This window comes from Aulonocara stuartgranti (assembly GCF_965226115.1).
Source record: "Aulonocara stuartgranti genome assembly, chromosome: 15".
Taxonomy (NCBI): domain Eukaryota; kingdom Metazoa; phylum Chordata; class Actinopteri; order Cichliformes; family Cichlidae; genus Aulonocara; species Aulonocara stuartgranti.
In genome coordinates, this window is record NC_138951.1 from 11,604,346 (window position 1) to 11,627,544 (window position 23,199).

The 23,199-nt window shown below is 40.0% G+C and overlaps 2 protein-coding genes and 1 pseudogene across 7 annotated transcripts; all 3 read left to right on the forward strand.

Moving 5' to 3' along the window:
• Positions 1 to 1,942: 1,942 nt before the first annotated feature.
• On the forward strand, positions 1,943 to 7,446 carry LOC309689472 (F-box only protein 30-like). Of its 2 annotated transcripts, none has more exons than XM_082505900.1 (3): positions 1,943 to 2,146; positions 4,303 to 6,432; positions 6,624 to 7,446. In XM_082505900.1, the coding sequence occupies exons 2-3, from the start codon at positions 4,354 to 4,356 to the stop codon at positions 6,816 to 6,818; spliced, it is 2,274 nt and encodes a 757-aa protein (XP_082362026.1). In that variant the 5' UTR covers positions 1,943 to 2,146; positions 4,303 to 4,353; the 3' UTR covers positions 6,819 to 7,446. The 2 variants fall into 2 exon arrangements, with proteins under 2 accessions (XP_082362026.1, XP_082362027.1); XM_082505901.1 differs by lacking the exon at positions 1,943 to 2,146 and adding an exon at positions 2,177 to 2,346.
• A 246-nt stretch (positions 7,447 to 7,692) lies between these two features.
• Positions 7,693 to 11,864, forward strand: LOC309689789 (hydroperoxide isomerase ALOXE3-like; annotated as a pseudogene). The gene is made up of 6 exons (XR_014280750.1): positions 7,693 to 7,757; positions 8,692 to 8,832; positions 9,726 to 9,980; positions 10,073 to 10,173; positions 10,867 to 11,037; positions 11,143 to 11,864. The product of XR_014280750.1 is annotated as a hydroperoxide isomerase ALOXE3-like (transcript).
• Positions 11,865 to 14,613: 2,749 nt separating this feature from the next.
• On the forward strand, positions 14,614 to 21,797 carry LOC309688963 (uncharacterized protein). Of its 4 annotated transcripts, XM_082505065.1 has the most exons (6): positions 14,614 to 17,011; positions 18,081 to 18,172; positions 18,894 to 19,051; positions 19,811 to 19,982; positions 20,103 to 20,257; positions 21,208 to 21,797. In XM_082505065.1, exon 1 carries the CDS (start codon positions 15,622 to 15,624, stop codon positions 16,054 to 16,056), a length of 435 nt encoding a protein of 144 aa, XP_082361191.1. In that variant the 5' UTR covers positions 14,614 to 15,621; the 3' UTR covers positions 16,057 to 17,011; positions 18,081 to 18,172; positions 18,894 to 19,051; positions 19,811 to 19,982; positions 20,103 to 20,257; positions 21,208 to 21,797. The 4 variants fall into 4 exon arrangements, with proteins under 4 accessions (XP_082361191.1, XP_082361189.1, XP_082361190.1 ...); XM_082505063.1 differs by having other exon boundaries at positions 19,811 to 20,257; positions 21,211 to 21,794; XM_082505064.1 differs by having other exon boundaries at positions 18,081 to 18,165; positions 19,811 to 20,257; positions 21,208 to 21,794.
• The last annotated feature ends 1,402 nt before the right edge of the window (positions 21,798 to 23,199 follow it).

The following is a 23,199-nucleotide window of genomic DNA, read 5'->3' on the forward strand; positions in this document are numbered from 1 at the left end:
AGTGTCGCTTGTTTGGAAGTGAAAAGAAGATCGCAGTACAGCCTTGGTTTGTCAAGTTGCATCTGAACAACCCACAAGACTTCTGGAATAAAATCCTTTGGACAGAAAAGATCAAAATGGAGATGTTTGTCTTTAATGCACAGAACCACATTTGGAGAAAATCAGACAAGGCATATCAGCACAAACACCTCAACTCATCCCTTAAGCATGGTGGCAGACTGGCAATGATTTGGGCTTGTTTTGCAGTCAAAGGGCTTGTGCACCTTGCAGTCACTGAGTCAACCATAAACTCCTCTAGAGTCAGATGCGAGGCCATCTGTCCAACAACTAGATCTTGGCCTAAACTGGATTATGCAACTGGACAATGATCCCAAATACAGCAGTAAATCTGCAACAGAATAGTTAAAAAAAACAAAAGAAACAAGATGTTGCAATAACCCAGTCAAAGTCCAGACCTCAACCTGAGTGGACCTGAATGCATTTTGTTTGTTTTATTTAGTTCTTTAAATTGAATGACAGTGAGACTTCGGTTGATATGATGTTGATATGATGTAAAACAGCAATATTCCCACTGCATGGGTTTGTTTCAGCACCTCGTGACAGGTGTATTCAGTTCTGCTCAGCTTTGATGTGTCCGTGAGTCAGCTCCCCCGGGTCCTGTGGTGCTGTTATGTAGGTGGCCTCGACCTCTAAACGTGGCACGTCCTTCTGTTAACAGCAATAAAGTGAGGCACAGTCCATCTTTTTCCACCTAGGAGGAGGCTTAACAAAAACAACGGTGCAACAGTGACCTCTCCTGTTTGTTAGCAATTACTGCATGTTAGTTGAAAAATGTTTGTAAAGCTGCATTCTCTTGGACATATTAGACTCAAAAGTTTATATTACTTCTGTTTTTAAAGAGGAGCAATTTTCAGTTTAGCAGGTTATTCATTTTCTTACTTTTTCGAAAAAGTTAGAATCACCAGCACATGGGAAAATCAGTAATCTTCTTTCTAATGATCGTTTAAGTCATATTTGTAATGTTTTGTGGACTTAAGGCCAGCAAATTTATTTGTAAGCTATTTTTTTGCACGCAGACATAATAAAATGAACAAATAAAATAAATATCCGGTACACATTAAGGAGCTTCCGTCATCAGTTCATACACAGCATTGTAAGGTATCCAGAAATTGCTGAACAGAAGCAAACAAGGAATACAAGTTATTATTGGAAAAAATCTTTTTTCACTAATGGTTTAATCTATATAAAATAATCAGGTTTGTATGATGTAATATGCCAGTTTTGTTAGTTAGACTTGCAGTTTATAATGAATTGAAGCTGAACTTAACTTAATTATTGGACCCTCTTGTCCATCCTTATCCACTGGTGTTGGACGAAAATCCTGTTAATCTTACAGAACCCAACACCATTGGATGGCAGCACGTATAGAATCAGCAGTGGGATGTAACTCAGTACATTCCATCAGAAACTTTACTAAAGTATTGTTTCAGTGTAATTGTATGTTGTTACTTTCTCCTTCTATTTACAATTGTTGTAAATATTGTACTCCAAACAATTTATCTCTCTCTCTCTCACTAATCACATTATTAAACACATCATTAAAGTGATATACACACATTACTGAAGTAACATTTGTGTGTTCCTATGATATATGTTTGTGCTTCCAAATATATTTTTATAGGTTTTACAAATTTTAATGCTACAATGTCAAAATAACCCATGACATAACAGTACAGGTTTATCCTGTCATAGTTATTATAGATGTCATGATGTATAAGTGGAACTAAACAATGACCATAATGTGTCCTTTTTTAAAAAGTTTAGATTAATTGTTCAGTTAAAAACACCAGTTTTTCAGTATTGTTTGCTTTTAACATCGTTGCAAAACTCCATGTCTTCGCCTATGTAGGCAACTCCCGTGATTATTCTCAGCTTTTTTTTTTCTTTTACCCCGTGTAAAACAGATGTGCGCTTTGGTCAATAAAGTTTTGAACACAAAAAAAGAGAAAGGCTGAGAGGATATGTAGCTAGCTACTGGCTATCATTAGCACTTTCTCTATAGCCGTAACTGCAGTTAACAGCTGGGTTTGTTGTAATTTTTTTTAATACTTTTGATCGGACTTTTTGCTGCCAACATTACGATCAGGTAAGAAGTGCCCTGCATGCTAGCCCGGGTTTATACCGCTGTTGTTTTGAACCGTTCAACTTCCGAGCTAGCTAGCTGTTGTTAGCTAACAGTATGAGCCTGCCTGCCATTGTTACAAAAACAAGTTGATTTGATGGTGAAGGAGCTGATGACAACAAACAAGCTTGCAGCACTGGACTCGTAATATACTACTGTACACGGTAGTGAAAGCTTCTCGTCTTTTTTTGCTCTTGTTTTAAGTAAACGTAGCGAGGAACATTAATCTAGCCACGCTGTGTTTTTGTGTTACGTTTGTTGTCAGTGAATGCGCTTTATTTGGGTCAGACATCTGAAAAGAGATGCTGGTTAAAAAAAAAAAAAGTAACTAGTATTGTTTTGTTAAAATATTGTGGATGTTAGTCGCGTGTTTGGTTATGTATTTATACATACTGCAAGGTTTAGAAGTGACGGGGTAGCGTTTAACTTTCCAATGGATTTGTTTGCATTCACTCGTTTGCCTGAAGTGGTTACAGAAACAGATGCTCTGAGTAACTTGCCACTGGCATCAGGGTTTTTTTTGTTTTGTTTTGCTTTTAATCTTTTTACACGTGAGATTTAAAAATGGCTGCACAGTAAGTGTCCTTTCTACATGTCCAGCTTCGTTGGATACATTTTAGACGTGTTTCCTACTCTTAAAGATGTCACTAGCTGATCTCTGGCTACAAAATAACTTTATTTAATGTGTTCTGTTCACAACTTCTGTTAAAGTCTTTAATATAATCTAGAATCATTCATTATGAGCCAACACACTTTTGCATTTTATGCCCGTAGGAAGTTAAACTTTAAGTGCACTATCAAATGCTAGTGCAACAGTGGAATTACACTGGCTATGTAGATTCTTAAAGATGAAGATTTATTTTGCTCCTAAATTTGCTTTAATACAATTTATTTGTTTTGTAAGATTTTTTTGGAGCCTTGCCAGTGAATGACATAATAGATACAGCAATGTGTTTATTATACTCAAAACGAGTATGCTGTTTTTCAGTATAAGTTCATTTGTAACATGTTATAAACAGAACACACTGCCGACTCAAATCATGCACAAAATTAGGGAGATATGTTATTCTCCTGTCCAAAATGTGAAAAAGAAAACGTTTTAGCGTCCTGCACTGACCAGGGAATTTTCCTAATAAGGTACTGTATGAGACAGCCTTTTAGGTGTGTCACGTGACTGCAGCTGAGTTTGTTATTCTTTAGCAGAGAGGGCACTGTTTCACAGTTGCCATGCAGGCTTCATTCATGGAAAGAAGAAAACTGCAGAATATTTAGGTTTGCTTTGTAACTACTGATTTTTTTCCCCAGTGCATTCATATGAGGCATGTTATGTTGTATGCAGAGGGAGCAAGTATAATGCGCCGCTCTTTCATGAAATAATATGTGACAATAAATTAAAACGGTTCGTACACTTCTTTTGAAATATACTGCAATGAACTACAGTAAAAGTCTCTTTTAAATGCAGTTTCTGCTACCTAGAAATATCATTTCTGTTGTATTACCTACTTTTCTTGTTGCACTTTTAAGAAGCTTTGATGCTTTGCTTACATGCTATTTGGTTGAAATAAAGATCTTTAGTACTGAGGCATGGCTCTCATGTGTGACATCTACTGGTTTGTTGTAGTTGTAACAACCTTTCAAGACTTGACCAAAACTCTAGGACAGCATAATACTGATTTTATAGTTTCCTTTATTTTATGTGTACAAGGAAGGGCTCAGACGGCTACTTTTTTTTTTTTTTAATTCTTTTATCTTTAATATTTCTCATTTAGAAAGAACAGCTGTAGTAAATGCAGATATGCAATGTGCAACATACTTCATGTGGTGCCGAGATGGCGTACATGTCAGTTATTGTTGTTAGCAGGTATATTCCCAGTGACCATTGTGAACTGTCTTTTCAAGATGATGCTATTTATTCTAATTGTAAAACGCAAAATATAGCAAAAAATAAAAAAAATCTTGGTTTCGTCATTTACTGTATTGTAATAATATCACACTGCATTCTGTTGCTTTTTGACTCGAGCTCCGATACTGTATTAAAGCAGTCTGCTCCACAGATGTGGAGCAGACTTTGTTGCTAATGTGTCGTCGCCCTACACTTACTGCATTTGATCTTTTGGCAGGACTGTGGACTGTCTTCTTCCAGAGTCACTCCCCATCACTCTGGTCTGAAGATGGAAGAGGACCATGTTCACTGTATTTCCTGTTTTAACCAGAGGTGCACGGTCAAAGCTGAAACAGGAGTTTCTTGCGAGCTTATAACGTGTCCTTTGGTTTGTGGGGCTGTTTTTCACTCCTGCAAAGTGGATGAACATCAACTTATGTGCCCACTGATGAGGATTCCTTGCCTAAACAGTGGATATGGTTGCCCCGCCACCCTGGTGCGCAACCAGATGTATGCTCACCTGGAAGTGTGTCCAGCTGGACTTGTGTGCTGTACTATGGAGTGGAACAGATGGCCTGTTAGCTGCCTGGATTATACTTCCTATGAAAGCCTGAGCCGTGGTGTGGAAGAGGTGGAGCAGCTGGACATGGCACTTGCCCTTCAGGACCAGCGTACACTGCTGGAGTCCCTCAAGGTGATTGCCATGGCACCTACTGCACAAGGAGAGCCACTTGTCAGTGTTAGTAAAGAGAACAGAGCGACACACTCCACTTTACAAACATGTGCTCCTAAGGCCTCCTCATTTATTCAGTCACCTTCCCCGCTGCCAGCCACTCATCAAGCACAGCCACACCCACCAGGCTCAGCAAAGGAGAAAATTTTCAGTGGAATTAATGGCTTGAATGAAGAGCACTTTGGTAAACTGTATGAGGCCACAGTTGAGACTGCAAGAAGCTTAGCTGCTGCTTTAGACTTTGTTAGCAGTGCCAGCTCTGGTGAAACCAGCGCAGAGCGTGTGAACAAAGAAGCTGCTGTACAGAAAAGTAGATTGAGCAACAATGGAGACTTTCAGAATGGACTGGAAGACGAAACACCTGCAGCTTCAGATAGTTTGCATAAAAGCGGCATTGAGGAGGAAAGTGTTTGTTCAAGCTGCTTGAGTGGAAATGGGTCTCTAAACGAAACAGACGTAATGATTGTGAATACAGCCAATGGACCATTTTTAGGGGCACCTGAGGCTTGTCTTGAGACGGCCTGTCCCATTGAGGTTCAAGATAACTTGCATGCTGATGACTCTCAAGAATTACTTGCCCGTCAAATGGCACCTCCACTCCATGTCAGAAAGCCTGTGGCACAGAGGGCTGGTCATATCGTTCTAGAAGATAGAGGGCTCTTTCTTTCAGAAAACCATGGGGTCAAGAGGAACTACCAGACCTTTAGGGGCCCAAGCCAATCTTCATTTTCTAATGGTCAGATGGGTATCACTCCAGGCAGGTCATTGTCTAGGTTCCAACCCGTAATGGAGGACAAGGCAGTGGATACTTCAGAGCTAGAGCAGGATGACGACCCCATGGGTCTAGGAGAGATCGATCTGATCACAGCAGCCCTGCTCTTCTGTTTAGAGGAGTCTAGAGAGTGCAGAAGGATCTCTGATACAGTCTATATTGATGGTTACCATGTTAACTTTGGCACACAGACTTTCACCTTTCCTGCTGCAATCTTAGTAACTAACACCAGAGTGGGTGACATGGCCTCTGCTTCTGCCTGCGACCATGCTGCCCCACAGATCTCCTACCCCAGCCCTTTCCGTACCCTCCGCTTAGGTCTCGTCCTGGAAGCTCTGGAGGTCGAGGCAGTCCCCCATAACCGTTACCTCCCCCCTAACCCCCGCTACCAGCATATGTTCCCCTTTATCTGTGGTCAGTCATTCCGCCGGGACCAGTTTTCATCCCATTTCACAAATGTCCACGGTGACATTCACGCTGGTCTCAATGGTTGGATGGAGCAACGCTGCCCCCTGGCATATTATGGCTGCACGTTTTCCCAAAGAAGATTTTACCCATCTGTCCAGGGGGCAAAGGTGATTCATGACAGGCACCTCAAATCCTTTGGAGTCCAGCCTTGCCCTAAAGCAAAACTTCCAGGTGACTCCCAGTCAGACCAGTTTAGTGGGCTTCCTATTGAGATACTGTGGCACATAGCTGGATTCCTGGACAGTTTCAGCTTGTGCCAGCTGTCATTGGTATCAAGGACTATGAGGGAAGTGTGTGCCAGCCTCCTTCAGACCAGGGGTGTAGTGGACCTGCAGTGGGAGCGAAGACAAAGCCCTGGTCCTCATGGCACTGTGTCATGGCAGACGAAAAATAAAGTAAGCAGAAATCCAGTGTACTGTACTGTATACTGGTGTTTAACTATTTCTCTAAAATAGTTATTAAAATTTCTTGTTAGCACCAATGTATATAGCTATCGTACTACCTATATTAAATGCAAAGTAATATATAAAAGGCCAGATTTTAAAGATAATAAATCAAAAACTACTTTTTTTATTTACTACCCCAGGTTTGGCGATTCAGCACTGCCTTCAGCCCGGTGTTAGCGTGGGGCTTCACTGATGTCCCCAGCATGTCGAACCACCTTAAGAAGTGCCACTTCAACAATGTGGAGCACAAGACCGAGCCTGTACCCCTTCCTGCCATGTGCACCGCACGGGATGGACACTCACTCCGTCGCGTCCTACGCCATGTTAACATCTGACCAAACACAACCGACCAGTCAAAGCTGCATGAGATTCACTGCCGTAATCTGTGAATGCTGCAACTAAAAAAAAATCTCTTCCTGCATCACACTAGATTATGAAGAAGCCTTAATGAAAACACTTCACTTGCCAGGTTTGTTGTGTGTGTGTGTTTGAGGTCCCTGTGGAGAGAGAGAAATAAAACAAACATTTCACTTCGCATGGATATGATCTGAAAATACGCACTTATTCTGATAAGATGAACTATATTTTCTTGAGTACAGATATGCACAGTGGATTTATGTTATTCTATGTGATATGATATCTATATTAACAGGAATTTAAATGTTTTCACACTCTTGCCTTTCAGTAGTAGCCATGGGGAAAAGCAGATTGTTGTTTTTGTTTGTTTGCATAATTTCTGTCTGTCAGAAGGTATGCTAGCACTTTATATAATATTTGCTATTCCCTCTTCAGTGACCCTAAATGATATAGCTCTGATCTCTTTAAGTGTCAGCCAAGTGCAAACTTGTTGTCTGGGTGTGTAGGATGTCCGAATGTGAGTGTAAACAGATGGATAACACAGAAATGCATGTGCTTTAATACAGTTTAATAAAGTCTTTACAATTTTTGTAAAGTTATTTCTTATTTTTGGAGGGTTTGTTTCATTTATTTATTTATTTCTACTACTGTAACTAGGCTAGTATAGTTAAATCACAGTTAAATTATTAATTAAAATTGCATAGCTGTCTTTCTAAAACTAGTATTTCAGAAACTGTTGATCTACTGGTATTTCCTGCAGAACCATCTCTTGAGTTTAAAGAGGATGGTCTTCAAAATATCAAGTGAGCATCAGTTCCCTGGACATGTGTTTGCCATGTGTTCCCTAAACACATGGCAAATTTTGAAACAGATGAACTACAGTATCAGATGACGCCACCGGGTGTTACTCCAGTCAGGTACAAACTGAAAACTGAGGCTACAATTTGCAGAGGCTCACCAAAATTGGACATAATATTGGAAAAACGTCTCACGAGTCTCTATTTCTGCTGCAATACATGTCTGTAAACATGAAAGCATGATTCATCCTGACTTGTATCAACAACTCAGACCACTGCTAGTGGTGTGATAGTGTGTGGGACAGTTTCTTGGGACACTTTGGGCCTCTTGGTACTGATTGAGCATTATTTAAATAGTGTACCCATCTTCCGATGGCTGCTTCCAGCAGGATAACGCTAATGTCACGAAGCCGATTTCATCCCAAACTGGTGTCTTGAACGTGGAAATGAGGTCGTTGTACTCAAATGTCCTTCACAGTCACCAGACCTCAACCCAGTACAGCAGCTTTGGCATGTGGTGGAACAGGAGGTTTCATCCTGGCTGTGCTGCCAATAAATCTGCAGCAGTTTGCAGATTTTTTTGGCCATTATTGCAATCTATGAAAAAAACAGTGCATTTAAAAACTATAGCTACATCTATTATTGTCATCAACTCTAGAATAACATTTATGGTATAATTTAGATTAACCTCAGCTAAATTAATTATAAAACATTTTCACCACTTCTTTTTCTAGTCAAATATCAGCATTAAAATATTCATAAACAAATACAACAGTATTTATATTCTCCTGGTGAAAATACAGGAAAACTGTGGTATTTACTCAGTGATAAAAATCATCTACATTTTATAATTGTGTGAAAATATTTCTATTGCGTCTAGTACTAGATTTAGCATCAGTGTATTTATATTTTACATTTGCATTTAGATTATTCTTAATTCAAAAAGTACATCTACTACTAATGTTTTTGATTATTAATTATATTTAACTAATAATAATTATTCTCTTTTGGGTCTGACAGGATCAAACGGTTCATGAAAAACATGTTTCCTCAGAGTCTGTACAGCTGTTCATCCTACCTACTTGCAGGTATGGGAAAGAAGTCTGACTAAAATGAGCTACAGCTCCATCTGTTGGCCAGATAACATCACTGCAAAGTCTGGACTCAATCCCCAACTTCTACTACAGAGATATAATATACTAAATGCTGCTTCCTTATTCACAAGAGGTTGTCACAGTGGGTAGCTTTACATGTTTAATTTAGCAGGGGTTTTTTTTGCCGGATGCACTTCCTAATGCAACCCCAAAGGGATTTGTTTCTCCTCCCGGAATCATATAGTGAAACATCATTAGCAAGTGAAGATTAAATTAACAGAATAAGCAGAACAAGCCAACCAATCATCTAGCTGGTCCAGCCAGCAGCCCACAGCCAGGCTCCACCATCAGCTAGCAGGTCCAGCCAGCAGCCCACAGCCAGGCTCCACCATCACCTAGCAGGCCACAACCAGGCTCTACCACAGGTCTACCAGGTCTATCCGTCAGTCAGCATGTTATCCTCGGTAGTCTTTTTTCCTTTATTGCTTTTATTGACAGCTTTTTGTCTACATGAGGTGCAGAAACAGTCTGTGGAGCAAGAGAAACCATACTTCTTACTCCTCTCAAAGGGAACAAGGTGGGATTTTACATCTTTTAGAAGCTTCTCAAACGTGATCATCAGCAGAGATCTCATTTCAACTGATTTAACTGATTTATTTATTCCAATATGTGTAAAAAGAAAATGTTTTATTGTTCTTCTGCTTCTTTTATCTGGAAATGTGCAACCTAATCCCGGTCCAGATTGCAAATGCTTAAGTACTCCTTGTGATTTTAAAACTCGAACAGGTCTTGGTATCATTCATTGAAATGTCAGAAGTCTTCTTCCCAAACTTGATTTTGTGAAAATTTGGATGAGAGAGTTAGATACCGATATTCTCATATTATTAGAAACCTGGCTTACAAAATTGATTACTGACAAAGGCATAACGGGCTATAATCTTTTCCGTTGCGACCGCCCCAGAAAGGATGGCGGTGTTGCAATTTATGTAAAAAGCAAATTCCATGTTACTGTCGATTCATCGGTATCTGTTCGTAAACAGTTTGAACTTCTTGCCCTCAAGCTCCAACTTTTCAAGGGCTATTTTATTACCATTGTGGGTTGTTATAGACCCCCCTCGGCTAGTAGTAGATATTTTTACCAGCTTTGTTAAGTATATAGCACTATTATCCGATGTGTGCAAGGACACCGAGCTGCAGGAATGGATCAATGAGATATTTACACACGGCGTCTTAGGAAACAAACTCTCTGGTAAATAATAAATACCCTTAATTATATTTGTCACATAAAGCCTAGGTTATAATGAAAAATATAGTGACTGACAGTGAGCGTTCTGTTAACAGGGTTTCCGGCATCCTTTAATACTGTTGAGGAGGTGATCAAGTTTATCACCATGGTGATCTTCACAGTGTCAGTTCAACATGCTGCACTCAATAATGGACAGGTATGACAGCACGCTATGTAATTATGTTTGATCAAGTACAGTGAGTCTTTGCATCTCCAATAAGGAATTGATTCAACTGCCTTTTGGCCACAGAGAAGTGTCTCTATTCTATTCCATGTTTCCCTGGTTTGCATTTTTGTAAAGGATACATACTGCAGCAGATCCAGAGAAACACCTCATAATTTAACAAGAAATTTAGGAGCATTTGGCTGAGTCAAGTCATTCCAAGTTACTGCACCCAGTTCTTTGGATCATTGTCCCATCATGCTGCGATAAGCTGAGTTATCAGATTTTATGCAAACATGTGAATGTTGTCAAATTCTGACATTCTGAAACCAACTACATTTTCCAGATATTCAACTTTCACCTAATGTTATCATAAGGTGAAGCAAAAATCAAAAAACACACATTATGGCACGCAAAATCTTGGACCACATTTATCATTTATATAACTATATAAAACATTTAGTAAAATCTTCTTTGTCAGTTATTCTCTCCGACTATAATTCCCTTTGCTTTATGTATCAGAAAAACATAATAGAAGAATAATAGAATTTGCTGTAGCTCTGAAGATATTGGTGGATAATGTTTAACATGAGAACAGATATCTACCCTTATTTACATAGATACAATAGCTATGTCCTTTGTTTGAAAAATAAAGCAAGTCATTTATAAAAACTTGTTTCATTCTAGTTTGACTACAGCTCCTGGATGCCCTATGGCTCAGGCTTGCTTCACAAACCTGCTTCAACCACAAAGGGGCAGTCAAGCATGACGACATTATTGGAGACTCTTCCAAATATTGGGGAGACAGTAAAGTTTGCAGGAATGCTTTGGGTACTTTCCCACAAGTATACAGATGTGGTATGTATCTTTTTTGCTTTTCATGCTTTATTTATATTCCTTTAAAAAAAAAGAGTATCACAAATAAAATATTTTTAGTCTGACTAACTAACTTTGCTTCTGCAGGTTCTGTTGGGTCAGTACCCTGAAGAACGATTCGATGAACCTACCCCGAAACAAATGATTAAAGAGTTTCAAGCAGAGCTGTCCTACCTCAGTGAAGAAATTACAGCAAGAAATTCTCGGCTTGAAGTACCCTACACATATCTGAACCCGACTGAAATAGAGAACAGTGTAACCATTTAGTCAACAATACATGGTATCCTGCTTTCTTTGTCTATAATTCTGGTACATATAGTACCAAGTGAGGTGACGCTGGCAGCTTCTCAGGTTTTATATGTTAGTTGTATCATGATAAATAGGCATGTTCATTTTTTGTATCTACTGTGTATTACATAGATTAAGAGATTAGTTTGGGGACATTGGGGGACTTTTTTTTTTTACAATAAAATGATAAAATGGTTTTTAATTTGTTAGAATTTCATGCTTTTTAAAGAATATACATACAATTAAAATAGTTTGTTCCTATATGCCTAAAAGTAGCATGCACATCTGAGACTATCACTCCTTTTTTTTTGGTTGTAGGAGGCACATGATTGACACATAGTGTGTGCATAGCTAATGTTACCAAGGATATGTAAAGGTTAGTTCTTCTTTTACAATGCTGAAGATTTAGACTGTGAGCCAATGTAAGGTTTATAGCACAGTTGTCTAAAATAAAAAGCACTGGTAATTACCAAAATCATTTTTTATGTTTCTGTAATGGTTAGTGCAGCAGTATGCACGAGCTGCATTGTAAGTATTGTTATCCATTAATTTTCAAATTTACTGTTTTATAAAAAAAGAAGAAGAAATAGTAAAGCTCATTATTTTTTAATTAAGATACCAAATTTTATTATTTACTTGCATTCCTGAACAGAAAAAAATATATGCTTGGTTCAAGTCCAACGTGTTGGCTAAAATTTGGGTATAAAAATGTGAACTCACTTTATTTCCCTAATAACAATATAATTCTTAATTTTAAACAACTTTTTGGGAAATTTCTAAAATATTTATTTTGTGTTTTCATGACAGATGGCCTAACAAATATGTTAAGCAATGTACAATATACATTTTTTTCACTTTCTTTTGAAAGGAGGAAATTTATTCATGACAGAACGGTGGGAACAATCACTCTTTGTGTAAAGCTGTATGTTTTCATTTTCATCTTGCTGTGACATTAAATACCAATAAAGAAATACTAATGAGGCGCAGCAAATTCAGGCATTAAAAATCTCTTTGCATCTCTGATTTCTTTTTCTGTAGTTTCCACAATGCAATCATGGGTAAATAAAAGCTAAAGGTGACAACAGCTCGCACGCATTACGCATGTGAGCTGTTGTCACTAGACCACATATACAGTACATCACTTTATGTGGAACAGAAAGGGGAGTGGACAATTTCAGCCGAACATTCAGACAGTGATTCTCAAAATAAATCTTGGAAAATAAACTTTTATATGTAAATGTTATTCTTTGTAAATAAGGACTGTGACTTTAAAGCCTGTAGATTTTTAAGATGTTAATCATTATCTGACTTTTATCACGAATCAGATTATTTTCCTGGTGATGCCTGAGGGAGGTGGATATCTTGGAAGAGAAGAAAAACACACCCGAAACAAACATCTTGCCTGACCAGTACTGTTTTCCAGTAATGAGAAACAGATTTTATGTTCCAATACCAAACTTACATTTAAACTTTGACAACACTTTCAAGTTAAATCATCTGAACTCGTGTTAAATAAGTCACGGTTATCTATTGTACACTGTATCATACATTTGTTTAATATCATTTTAGGAATTGTAGGAATGGCTGTCACTATGTGTACTTTGATTTTTTTTTTCCCTATATTTTAACTTGACTTTGTAGATATTAACATACATACATACAGACACACACACACACACACACACACATATATATATATATATATATATATATATATATATATATCCCTCATATATAAAAAATAAATAAAAAAAAACACTCAGCACGCCCCTGCGGGCGGTTTATCCTTCAAGCTCGGGTCCTCTACCAGAGGCCTGGGAGCTTGAGGGTCCTGCATAGTATCTTAGCTGTTCCCAGGACTGCGCTCTTCTGGACAGAGATCTCCGATGTTCCCGGGATCTGCTGGAGCAACTCGCCTAGCTTGGGAGTCACCGCACCTAGTGCTCCTATTACCACGGGGACCACCGTTACCTTCACCCTCCACATCCTCTCGAGCTCTTCTCTGAGCCCTTGGTGTTTCTCCAGTTTCTCGTGTTCCTTCTTCCTGATATAAAATCCCAAATGGGATCAAGAGGTGCACAGAACGTCGTGGCGGGAACGTGTCATGTGTCAAAGATTAGGAAGAGGGGCAGTTCAGGGTGTGGTAATGCACGGTTACTGCTTTTTAGATGACTTCCAACAGGACTGTAAATACAGAGGTGTAATAGAAGTTGGTACCATTGGAAATCTGCATTATAAATGGGTTGGGGTTTTATTCAGAAGCATCAGTACAATATCTTTCAATATATTTTCTATTACAGCTGCATCAACAGCCTTCTGAGCAGAACCACATCTTTCTGCCCAGTGACTCAGAGGCAGAATGGCTGCTAGCCAAGCTGTTTATTAAAAGTGCAGATCTATTGGAACATCAAGCAGTCTATCACCTCATGAGCACTCACTATCTGGCAGAGGTCTTTGCTATTGCTACTTTCCGCACCTTCCCTGAGATCCATCCTCTCTACAAGGTGAAATTTGGTGAGATACACTATAAAACCCTTCTATAGTGATGTTTCTATATTACTTAAATCATTTTATATCATATAGAGGACTTTATTCTGATCTTTATTCAAATTTTTACTTTGATAATTACCTTCTATGTGTACAGCTACTGATCCCACACTTCCGGTACACCCTGCACATCAATATATTTAGAAATTTCAACTAACACCTATCTGATTACCAACAAAGTTCACTTGGATATGAGGGGATAAAAGAGCTCATGAGATGCAGTCTCGCTTCCTGCAGCTCCCTCTGCCTGACAGAGAACATCACTGCATGAAGACTGCAGTCGATCCCCAACTTCTATTACACCTCAGCATTAAGTTAAGAGTATGAAAACTGCTACAGTATGAACTTTTTTTTCAATCATTATATATTTAACAACAACCAACACGTTCTCACTCCCAACTCATCAAACGTGTGACGCATGGTCAGGCTCCCTCTGCTTCACTTATGGACGCGCAGGGTACCCCCCTCGCGTCGGGAATTGACGTGAAGGGTCCTCCGATTGAAGAGATTGCTGCGGAAGTGCCTGTTGTCGGTATATTGTACTGACAATATAGTGGCTGATGCACTCTCACGCAGCTCGCAATAGGGTGTTGTTGTTGTTGTTGTTGTTGTTGTTGTTTTGGTAGGGCTTCAATGTAAGGGGGGGGGGGGGGGGGGGGATGTGAGGCTGTGGGAGTGTGTGGGTGGGGTGTTTGCCCACTCTCCCCGCCTCTACCCCTCTTGCCACTCCTACCCCTCTCTGTCTCTCTCACTCTCCTCTCTCCCCAGGACACAGCTGCTGCTGATTAGCCTCGTTTGCCACCTGACTCCAGTCAGCAATCATCCTCTGAGGCTATTTAAACTGGGGATGAGCTGTGAGCAGGGTGGCTTTTTCCTCGGTGGCTCTACGCGTTTCTGTGCTAGATTTTGGACAGACAGCCTCTTTCTGACCAGTGAGCAGACGGGCTTGTGGGCCCTGAGAGTGTCTCCCCGTGGTGGGGAGTAGGGTAGGAAGTGTGGGAAGTGCCTCCTTTTTTATTGTGTTTGTTTGGTAGTCTTCCTGCTGCGAGCGTTTTCTTTGTTTCTTTGGCGTTGTTGGTAAGACGGCGTTGCCGGCCCTTTAAGTTAATGTTAATGTCGTTTGTAATCCACCTGTACCATTTCGTAATAAAGTTCTATTAATACAGAACAACTCTGTCTGTTTTCCTTTTCATTCTGATTCCGGACTCATTTGTTACTGGTCCCCTCACTCACATGCCTAGACCCCTTCGGGGGGAACGTAACAAAGTGGGGGCTCGTCCGGGATATGAATGGAAGGAACAGCGATTGAGTTTTAGTGAGTTGTTTGCCGGTGGCCTGGTTAGTTGTGTTGTATCTGCTGCGCTCTCTCTCCAGTTAGCGAAAGGGGAGTGTCTAGCTGAGCGTAAGCTCCTCCTTCAGGCACTCGTTTTTTATTTTTCCTTTATTATTTTCGGAGTAATCCTGGGTGGGGATTAGTTCCCTGTCGGGGGTAGGCTTGTCGGTGCTTTGTGCACTTGATGCTTAGCCTTTAAAGTTGCCTCGAGCCTGGTACACTCCAGAAGCTAACTAGGCTAAGATTTTAGTAGGCAGGTCTGGGGAGAGGGTCGGCGGTATTTTTATTTATTGGTTAACCTGTGGCCACACTTTTCCCGCCTGTTTCTCATTTGTGTATTGGAGGTGGTGTTTCTTTGTTGTTATTGTTAGCCTCAGGTAGTTTTTGTTTTAGAGTCAATGGCTACCTTTGATATTGCAGTGTTTAAGGGTGAGCGTGGTGCAGCGTCTCAGCCCGTTCCGCAGGCGCCAGCTCAAGCTGTAGGTCCATTGGTGTCGACACCTGTTGATCAGGGGCTGCCTGAGGACAAACCCATGACAGTGCCTCGCTTCGAACCCCTCTCCATTGAATCAAGTGAAGGCTCGAAGCTGGATGCTAAGCTCCGTGTACGCCTGGCTCGTCTCCAGTTAGAAAAGGAGGATCGTGAGAGGGAGTTCCAGCTAAAGAAAGAGCTGGAGCTTAGGCGTTTAGACGCAGAGCTTGCTAGAGCCAGGGAGGTCGAGTTGAGGAAGGTGGAGGTGGAGGCAGACAGCTGTGAGGTTGCGACAGCTGGAACTCCGGCAGGTTTCCCTTCCTCCGACTGCCTCCATTCGTCAGGCCGACACGTCGTTTGACGTAGGGAAAAACAGTCGTCTGGTTCCGATGTTCCGTGACATTGAGGTCGACAGCTACTTCGAGTCGTTTGAACAAATAGCCACGGCCTTGCACTGGCCACGGATTCGTGGGCCATTTTGCTCCAATGTATGCTGGATGAGGGCAAACTCATCAGCGAGTGTTGCAGCATGCTGTAATGAGGAAACCTTCTGTTCACTGAGGTATACTGCAATCTGCTCGGAGATGCAGTTCTTAAATTCCTCCACCAGCATTAATTCACCCATTGACGCCAGGTCAGTAGCTTCGCTGGACACACACCACCGATCAAAAAGCACACTTTTCTTCCTTGCAAAATCTCAGTAGGATTGACCCTGTCCCCTTTTTAATCCCCGGAAATGCTGCCTGTAAGCTTCTGGGACTAGCTCGTAAGCTAGCAGGATGGCACTTTTCAGCTTGTCATAATTCAGACTGTCCTGAGCTGACAATGAGGAACAAACTTTTTGAGCCTTACCCGCCAGCTTCACTGATGGACGCGCAGGGTACCCTCCTCGCGTCGGGAATTGACGTGACTGGTCCTCCGATTGAAGAGATTGCCTGTTGTCGTTATATTTAGACATTTTTCAAATCACATTGTAGTGACGTATACAGAACACAATAAATTGTATAATGTAAACAACTACCTGAAAAACAGGTAGAACGATGCTTTTGTATCGTTTATTGCATTTATGGAGGGAGTGGTTTATGCTGGGTAATGGCACAGCTAGCTACTGGGTGACTTTATTCACCCGCTTCGGCTGTTATCAGTCCATACAATGGGCGTTATTAGCACAAATCAGTCCCATAGATATGGGCCATCTCCTGCTAGATTGTTCAGAAGGTTGTTCTCATCCATCCAGATGGAGGATCACTAACAGGAGCGTGGAAGACTCCAGAACCCACTCTGGCTGGAATCCAGTGGATATGCAGTGTATACAGGTAAGACCATTTAAACGGACAGCATTTATAGAATGACTATTAAAAGCCAGCGAGTGTCAGTAATGTTAATGTGGTTATCTTAGTAATACACCGAGTGCTAATATAACAGCTTTAAGATGCATTTGTAGATGTTATTACGTGTTTTACTGTCTTTATGGTGCTAGCTTAAAGTTACGGTGTAAACGTTAGCTTATATTGGAGGAAAGCTGTTACTGTTTAAACGATGTTAGCACAGAAATATTAGCTTCTGTCATGACTGAAGTTACTAGTTAATAAAGTTTCCAGTAAAGTGTTTAATCGCAGCCACAGATTGACAGCAAATATCTCGATTAGCTTCAGTGCATCTATAATAAATACGTGCAAGTTTCAGTGCTTCGTTTAAACTGTATGATACTTATACTGACCCAGGGTCAGTGTAAAATACAATCCTAGCTGTGTGAACAAAGCCTGGCTCCTTTAGTCCTGCATGACAAACCTCAGGATGCAGGTTATTATTACTCTTTCCTGCTGGCACACCTGTCACACCTGAGAGTCAGCTAGAAACTTACAGTGACGTGGACATCATGCAAAGACTGCCAGACTCTGTAATACTGCAAATGATCAGTGACTCAGGTTATCACTAAACTTTAAACGATACCTCTGTGTTTCTGTGTGCTGAACATCTAGGATTGAGTCAGGCTGCATTGACTGTGGGACTTTAATGTGTTAAAAGCAGGTTGAAGACGGCTCAGAAACATTTGAAGATTAAAATTTAGCATTATGGCTGCTGGTGGTTTGTAAAGCCTCTACTCAGCTGTATTTTTGTTACTAATTTATGTTTGTTGTTGTTTAACACAGATTTCAGAAGAGCAAATATGCTTAATAGTTTAACTAGATTTCATTTGTCAGTGTGGGACTGCTGAGTCACCTGAAGAACTCATTTCATTCATTCTCCACATGATGTTCATTTACAGAAATGTTTCACAGGAACTGATTTCTCCCAAAGGTTGAACTAGTGTTTCCGTAGATTACCTCTGTATGAATGTACTTCTTAAATGAAGGCAAGTGTTTGTCCTTTTTTGTTCCTCAGGTACAGTACGTGATATCAAGGGCAGGCGGTCAACACTGGGGGTAGACAAGAAGCAGACTTACTTCCAAGAGGGAGCTGCAGTGAGGTCAGAGGTCAGAATCTGAAACAGCTCAGGTTTATATTTTAGAGGTTATAAAAAATCAAAATGTATTTATAAAGAAACCTTTAAATAATAGTCATAATTATGATTATTATAAGAAATATCAAACATTTAAGTGGATTTTCTGTTACACATATTGTGTTAGCCCTGCAATAAACTGGCAGCCTGTCTTTGTCCTGTATCAGCTGGGATAGGCTTCGTCCTCCCGCAACCCTGAATTGGATACATTGTATTCCAATTATGTAATCTGATCATTTACAAACTCAAGGTATCTAATCAAAATGTAAGTAATAATTATAAAATGGGAAAGCAGAAATAAGTGTGACATAAATGTAAATGTGTGAGCTGACATAGAGGACAGCTACATGTAGTCTGAAAAACCTTTGTTATCAAGTTTTCAGGTATATCAGCACGAGACATTCTTACATAGAAGAGACATTAAAGTCTCTAACTCAGTGAAGCATTATTGGTCCCGTCTGTTTGGATAAATATAGTAAGTTGATGTATGTCCATTGACACATTTTCTTAAGTGCTTATCCAGCTCAGGATCACAGTGGAGCTGCAGCTGGATATGTTCACTAAATAAACCTTACAAAAGTTAACAATAAACCTGCATCCATGTACGTTGTTGTCCACAGGATGAGAAAATCAAACTGGAAGACTGTGGAACATGTTAATAAATGTTTGTGTGTTTATGCCTGTGTCTTTCACAGGAGGCGCTGGAAGGTTTCCCTAGTAGTTCCTGGTGAATCAAAGCAGAACCATAAAGGTTGCTGGACTGCATGATGGCCTTACCCCTGAGCAGTCATCCTGTTAAAGGAGGAACCAGTTAGAAGCTGTTTTCAAAGTAGCTGAGCAGATTTCATCTCAAGTAAGCAATTAACGGTTTGTTCATCTGTTCTGCCACTTAAAGAGCATTTAAGGACATCTTTTGAGTGTCCAGTTGAATTAATTCTACTGGCTCTCATGGTCATTTGTTATTATAGACATATTTTTCATGTTCATCCAGCTATTTAGTAAATTCTATCTATTTAGTAATATCTGTCAGCTATAAAATGTAATATAAATATAAAAATATCTAAATATCTCCTGCCCTTTATGTTTTAATGATGTAAGTCTGTTTACATTAGCATTCCTCACATATCAATGAGATGCTGTACAGTACAATCCTACTGTCACAGCAGAGGGATAACGATGGCTATTCAACATCGTTACACGACACATTCGAGCTGCATGATGCAGACAAAGTGACTAAATCATCTTTTTTGTGGTTTGTCTTCAAACCAGCAGACTAAGTAAGTAAAACTTTATTTATATAGCACCTTTCAAGATAAAAATCACAAAGTGCTTCACAGAAGCTAAAACCTAAAAATAAAAATCAACTAAAAGCAAGTTTAAAAAGATGGGTTTTTAGCTGTTTTTTAAAAGCGACCACTGAGTCCACAGATCTCAGGCTCAAAGGGAGAGAGTTCCACAATCTGGGGGCCACAGTTCCAAAAGCTTTGTCGCCTTTTGTTTTCAGCCTCGTGTGCTGGACAGCAAGCAAGCCCTGGTCACATGACCTCAGGGACCTGCTGGGAATGTATGGATGCAAAAGTTCACTTGTATATGTTGGTGCTTGTCCATGCAGGGCCCTGAAAGTCAAGGTCAAAACCTTAAACTGGATCCTGAATTTAACGGGGAGCCAGTGCAGCTGAATCAGCAGGGGTGTGACATGGGAAAACTTGGAGGACTTGGTCAGAAGCTTTGCAGCAGCATTCTGAACAACTTGCAGACGATCCAAAGAGGCTTTACATAAACAAGTAAACAAAGAATTACAGTAGTCCAGACGAGATGAAACAAATGCATGAATGACAATTTCTAATTCGGAGCGCGATACAATGGGACTCAGCTTAGCAATGTTTCTCAAATGATAAAAACAGGAGCGAACCAAAGATTTTACATGGGCATCCAAAGTCAGAGCTGAGTCAATACTAACACCAAGGCTCCTGATAGACGGTTTTGCAAATGTAGCAAGTGGACCCAAAGCCGATTGCAGAAGATGTCAGAGAAGAACTTCAGGCCGTGGACTGAAAAGGTATTTTTTTTTTTCTTGTTATCAAAAGACATTTGGAGTGGCAGCTTCTACAACTGGTTGTGCTAAAGTAAAGCTTACAGTCTAAGAAATCACAGTGTTGATATTCAGCACAAAGAGAAAAGCTCACTTGTTTGAATTTATTTACAATCATAGTTTTATAAATTCTGACTGTAAACAGATTTTACAGCTTTGATATTGTTTGACACTCGATATCAGGTGATAGGGTTTAATTTAAAGGTTTCTGTGTCCCAATGAGCCATTTACACTGATCAGTGTCAGTTTAACTGTAACACATTCATTATTTAGATTCAACAAAGAAATAACTGAATGTAAAAAATGGCAGCCCTCAGGCAGGTTTATAGAGATACATGCATGCACTATGAAATTTATGTATCCCAGATAATTGTTATTCATCTAGTCATGGCAGACCTACCTCTTCCTCCCAAGTTAACTGCAACCCAAAAGAACTAGTGGGGCTATTTACACACTCACAACCAGTGTGGGGTAAAAAGAGCCACCAAAAAGCTGTCAGCCACAGATGTGCTATAAGAGTTAGAAACTCTACTTATGGAGAAACTTTCTAAGTCTAACAGAGGACAGGTACTCCTGCCCAAATAACATGATATAACCCCACATACAGCCCAACCATAAAGTGAACCAAGTCATTTAGTTAAAGACAGCATGGGACCAAATGCATGTAACCAGCCTGCATCAACCTGACATTTCTTCCTCCTGAATTAAATGAATGAATGGATGAAAGTTAAATGACTACAAACCTAAAGCCACTAGTTCCCACACTGGAGCTCCCTGACACTGTGTGTTAACCGTATTTAGCTTGTATCAACAGTTATAACAGGCTAAGCCACCTGAGCCACTGCATTGAATTTGTTCCTGTCTTAATGATTTCAGCTGACTGGTTTCAGCTCAGATGTTCTGCTTTTTCCTTTCAGTAGATCAAAGCAGCTCATGCTCCTTCTGCTTCCAATTTAGAAGAAGGCGGCGAAGGCTTCAGCGAAGTGGCGTTCATGGTCTCAGTGAACAGTCACGGTCACACACTGCATGTGGTTTTAAAAGCAACATGTCTGTTCACCACAACAATGGAGATGTGTAATATTAGTGCAGCTACGGTTTGTTTGAACATCAGTTCTGTTTTCTACTTTGATCACTTAGACCAAAAAAGTGTTGTTTTCAGATTCTTTCTTTTACATCTATAAACCACCTGTTCATTTTTTTATTACAATTAGTTTCACATAAATGTTAGTGTTTCCTTTATGATCTTTTAATGCTTACACTACACTGTACATGTCTACATTAGAGACATTTCGGTTTCCTGTTTCTGTTGACTCAGAGTTGTGAAATGTTCTTTTATTTGATGCACAATATGAAGTTCATAATTTTCTTACAAATAAAACTATAATGACAAACATGAACAGCTGTGCTTATTTCTGAGACAGGAGTTTTTGAATGTGTTGATATTTAGACAGTGTGCATCTGTATGCTGAAACTGTAATGGTGAACCTGAGGTGATGGTCAACAGAAGGCAAATATATATCAATATAAAACAATATTGAAGTAATGTCTTTACCCTCTGCAGCGTGTGCACGCAATCACCTTATTCACTGTAGTAAACATGCACCGCTAGCTCACGTGACTGTCTCCATGGTTACATCGTATATTATTAGCTATGTAAACAGCTTCCAAAGATACCGCCATAGCTCTCTGCAGCTGTAACACTTAAACACTTTGCAAATCATTTCACGTTTTTGATAGTTATGAAGACAGAATATGTTTTTAAGGTCATGCTAGGCGGTTGCTATGGTGGTTGCTGTGGACTCGGGTGGACCGCGTCTGATTCCTGTTATTAGCTGTCCGCCATAGGAAGGCTGCGTTCCATTTACAAGTAGTGACAATCTGCCGCAACTCGAACTCAAACCCCGCTTTGTTCTTTAATTATAGGCCTTTTATAGCCGTTCATGACACACACATAAAGCACTTTGCCTCACCATGAGAATGCAAGTTTACCTAACCTAACCTTAAAGTATCTGATATAAGATAGAAAAATGAAGCAACCAGAGATTTAATGATGAAGACTCTGGGTTCTGTAGTTCACGTTTTACAGTCCTGAATGACTCTTTGCATATGATTTATTGAAGAGGAGTTTAGAATGCACTTTACATTTAGACTGTTGCTGTTTCATTTTTTACATTGTTGCCGTGTTATGTCATGAATAAGGTTCACCTGCTGGGGGTTTGATGGATCAGCTGGACAATACAGTCAAAGACAGACTTCATCATATGCAAGAATCCTAGTTGGATTTTTGTTGTCACTCATGTTTTTGAACCAAATATTGAAAACAATTCTGACAGACTGGATACCTGGTCAGGGTCTACATTACCTTGTACTCAAGCATCCCAGGACAGAGCCCTGCCCCACCATGAGCCTGGGTGGATACGTGGTTATTAATATAAAAGGACCAATACTGAATATGAATATTTCATGAAAATTGAATTATAATACAAATTAGTAATAAGGGTTTCTCTGCGCCCTTCTCTACACCATACTCAAAGAGCTGCAGGCAGAGAGGGTGACAGGCGAGGATGGCACTGAAGAGAAGATGCTCGGTTTCTGGAGTCTCCTGGTCCTGTCAGTATTAGTAGGATGCATCTGCTGTGTCTTCTTGTGGATGCTCACCTACCTTGACTCGTTCCAGCCTGGTATGGATTTCCCAACACTGCGGACAGTGGCCCACGTCAGAGATGTTTAATATTGATTACATATGTCTGAATTCCTAACCCTAACCCTAGCTCAACAGACCACAATGCCCTGGACTGTCAGTATTATTACATGCTGTGAACATAAGTACCTTTGATCACAGTTTATGTTGTAAAAGACAAGGAATATTGGAAAGAAAGATCAACATTGTGATATTATTTCTTCCAAAC

Coding starts and splice junctions, on each gene's coding strand:
- LOC309689472 (XM_082505900.1), top strand. CDS start 4,354: ATGGAAGAGGACCATGTTCACTGTATTTCCTGTTTTAACCAGAGGTGC. Junction 6,433..6,623: donor CATGGCAGACGAAAAATAAA/GTAAGCAGAAAT, acceptor TTACTACCCCAG/GTTTGGCGATTCAGCACTGC.
- LOC309688963 (XM_082505065.1), top strand. CDS start 15,622: ATGGCTACCTTTGATATTGCAGTGTTTAAGGGTGAGCGTGGTGCAGCG.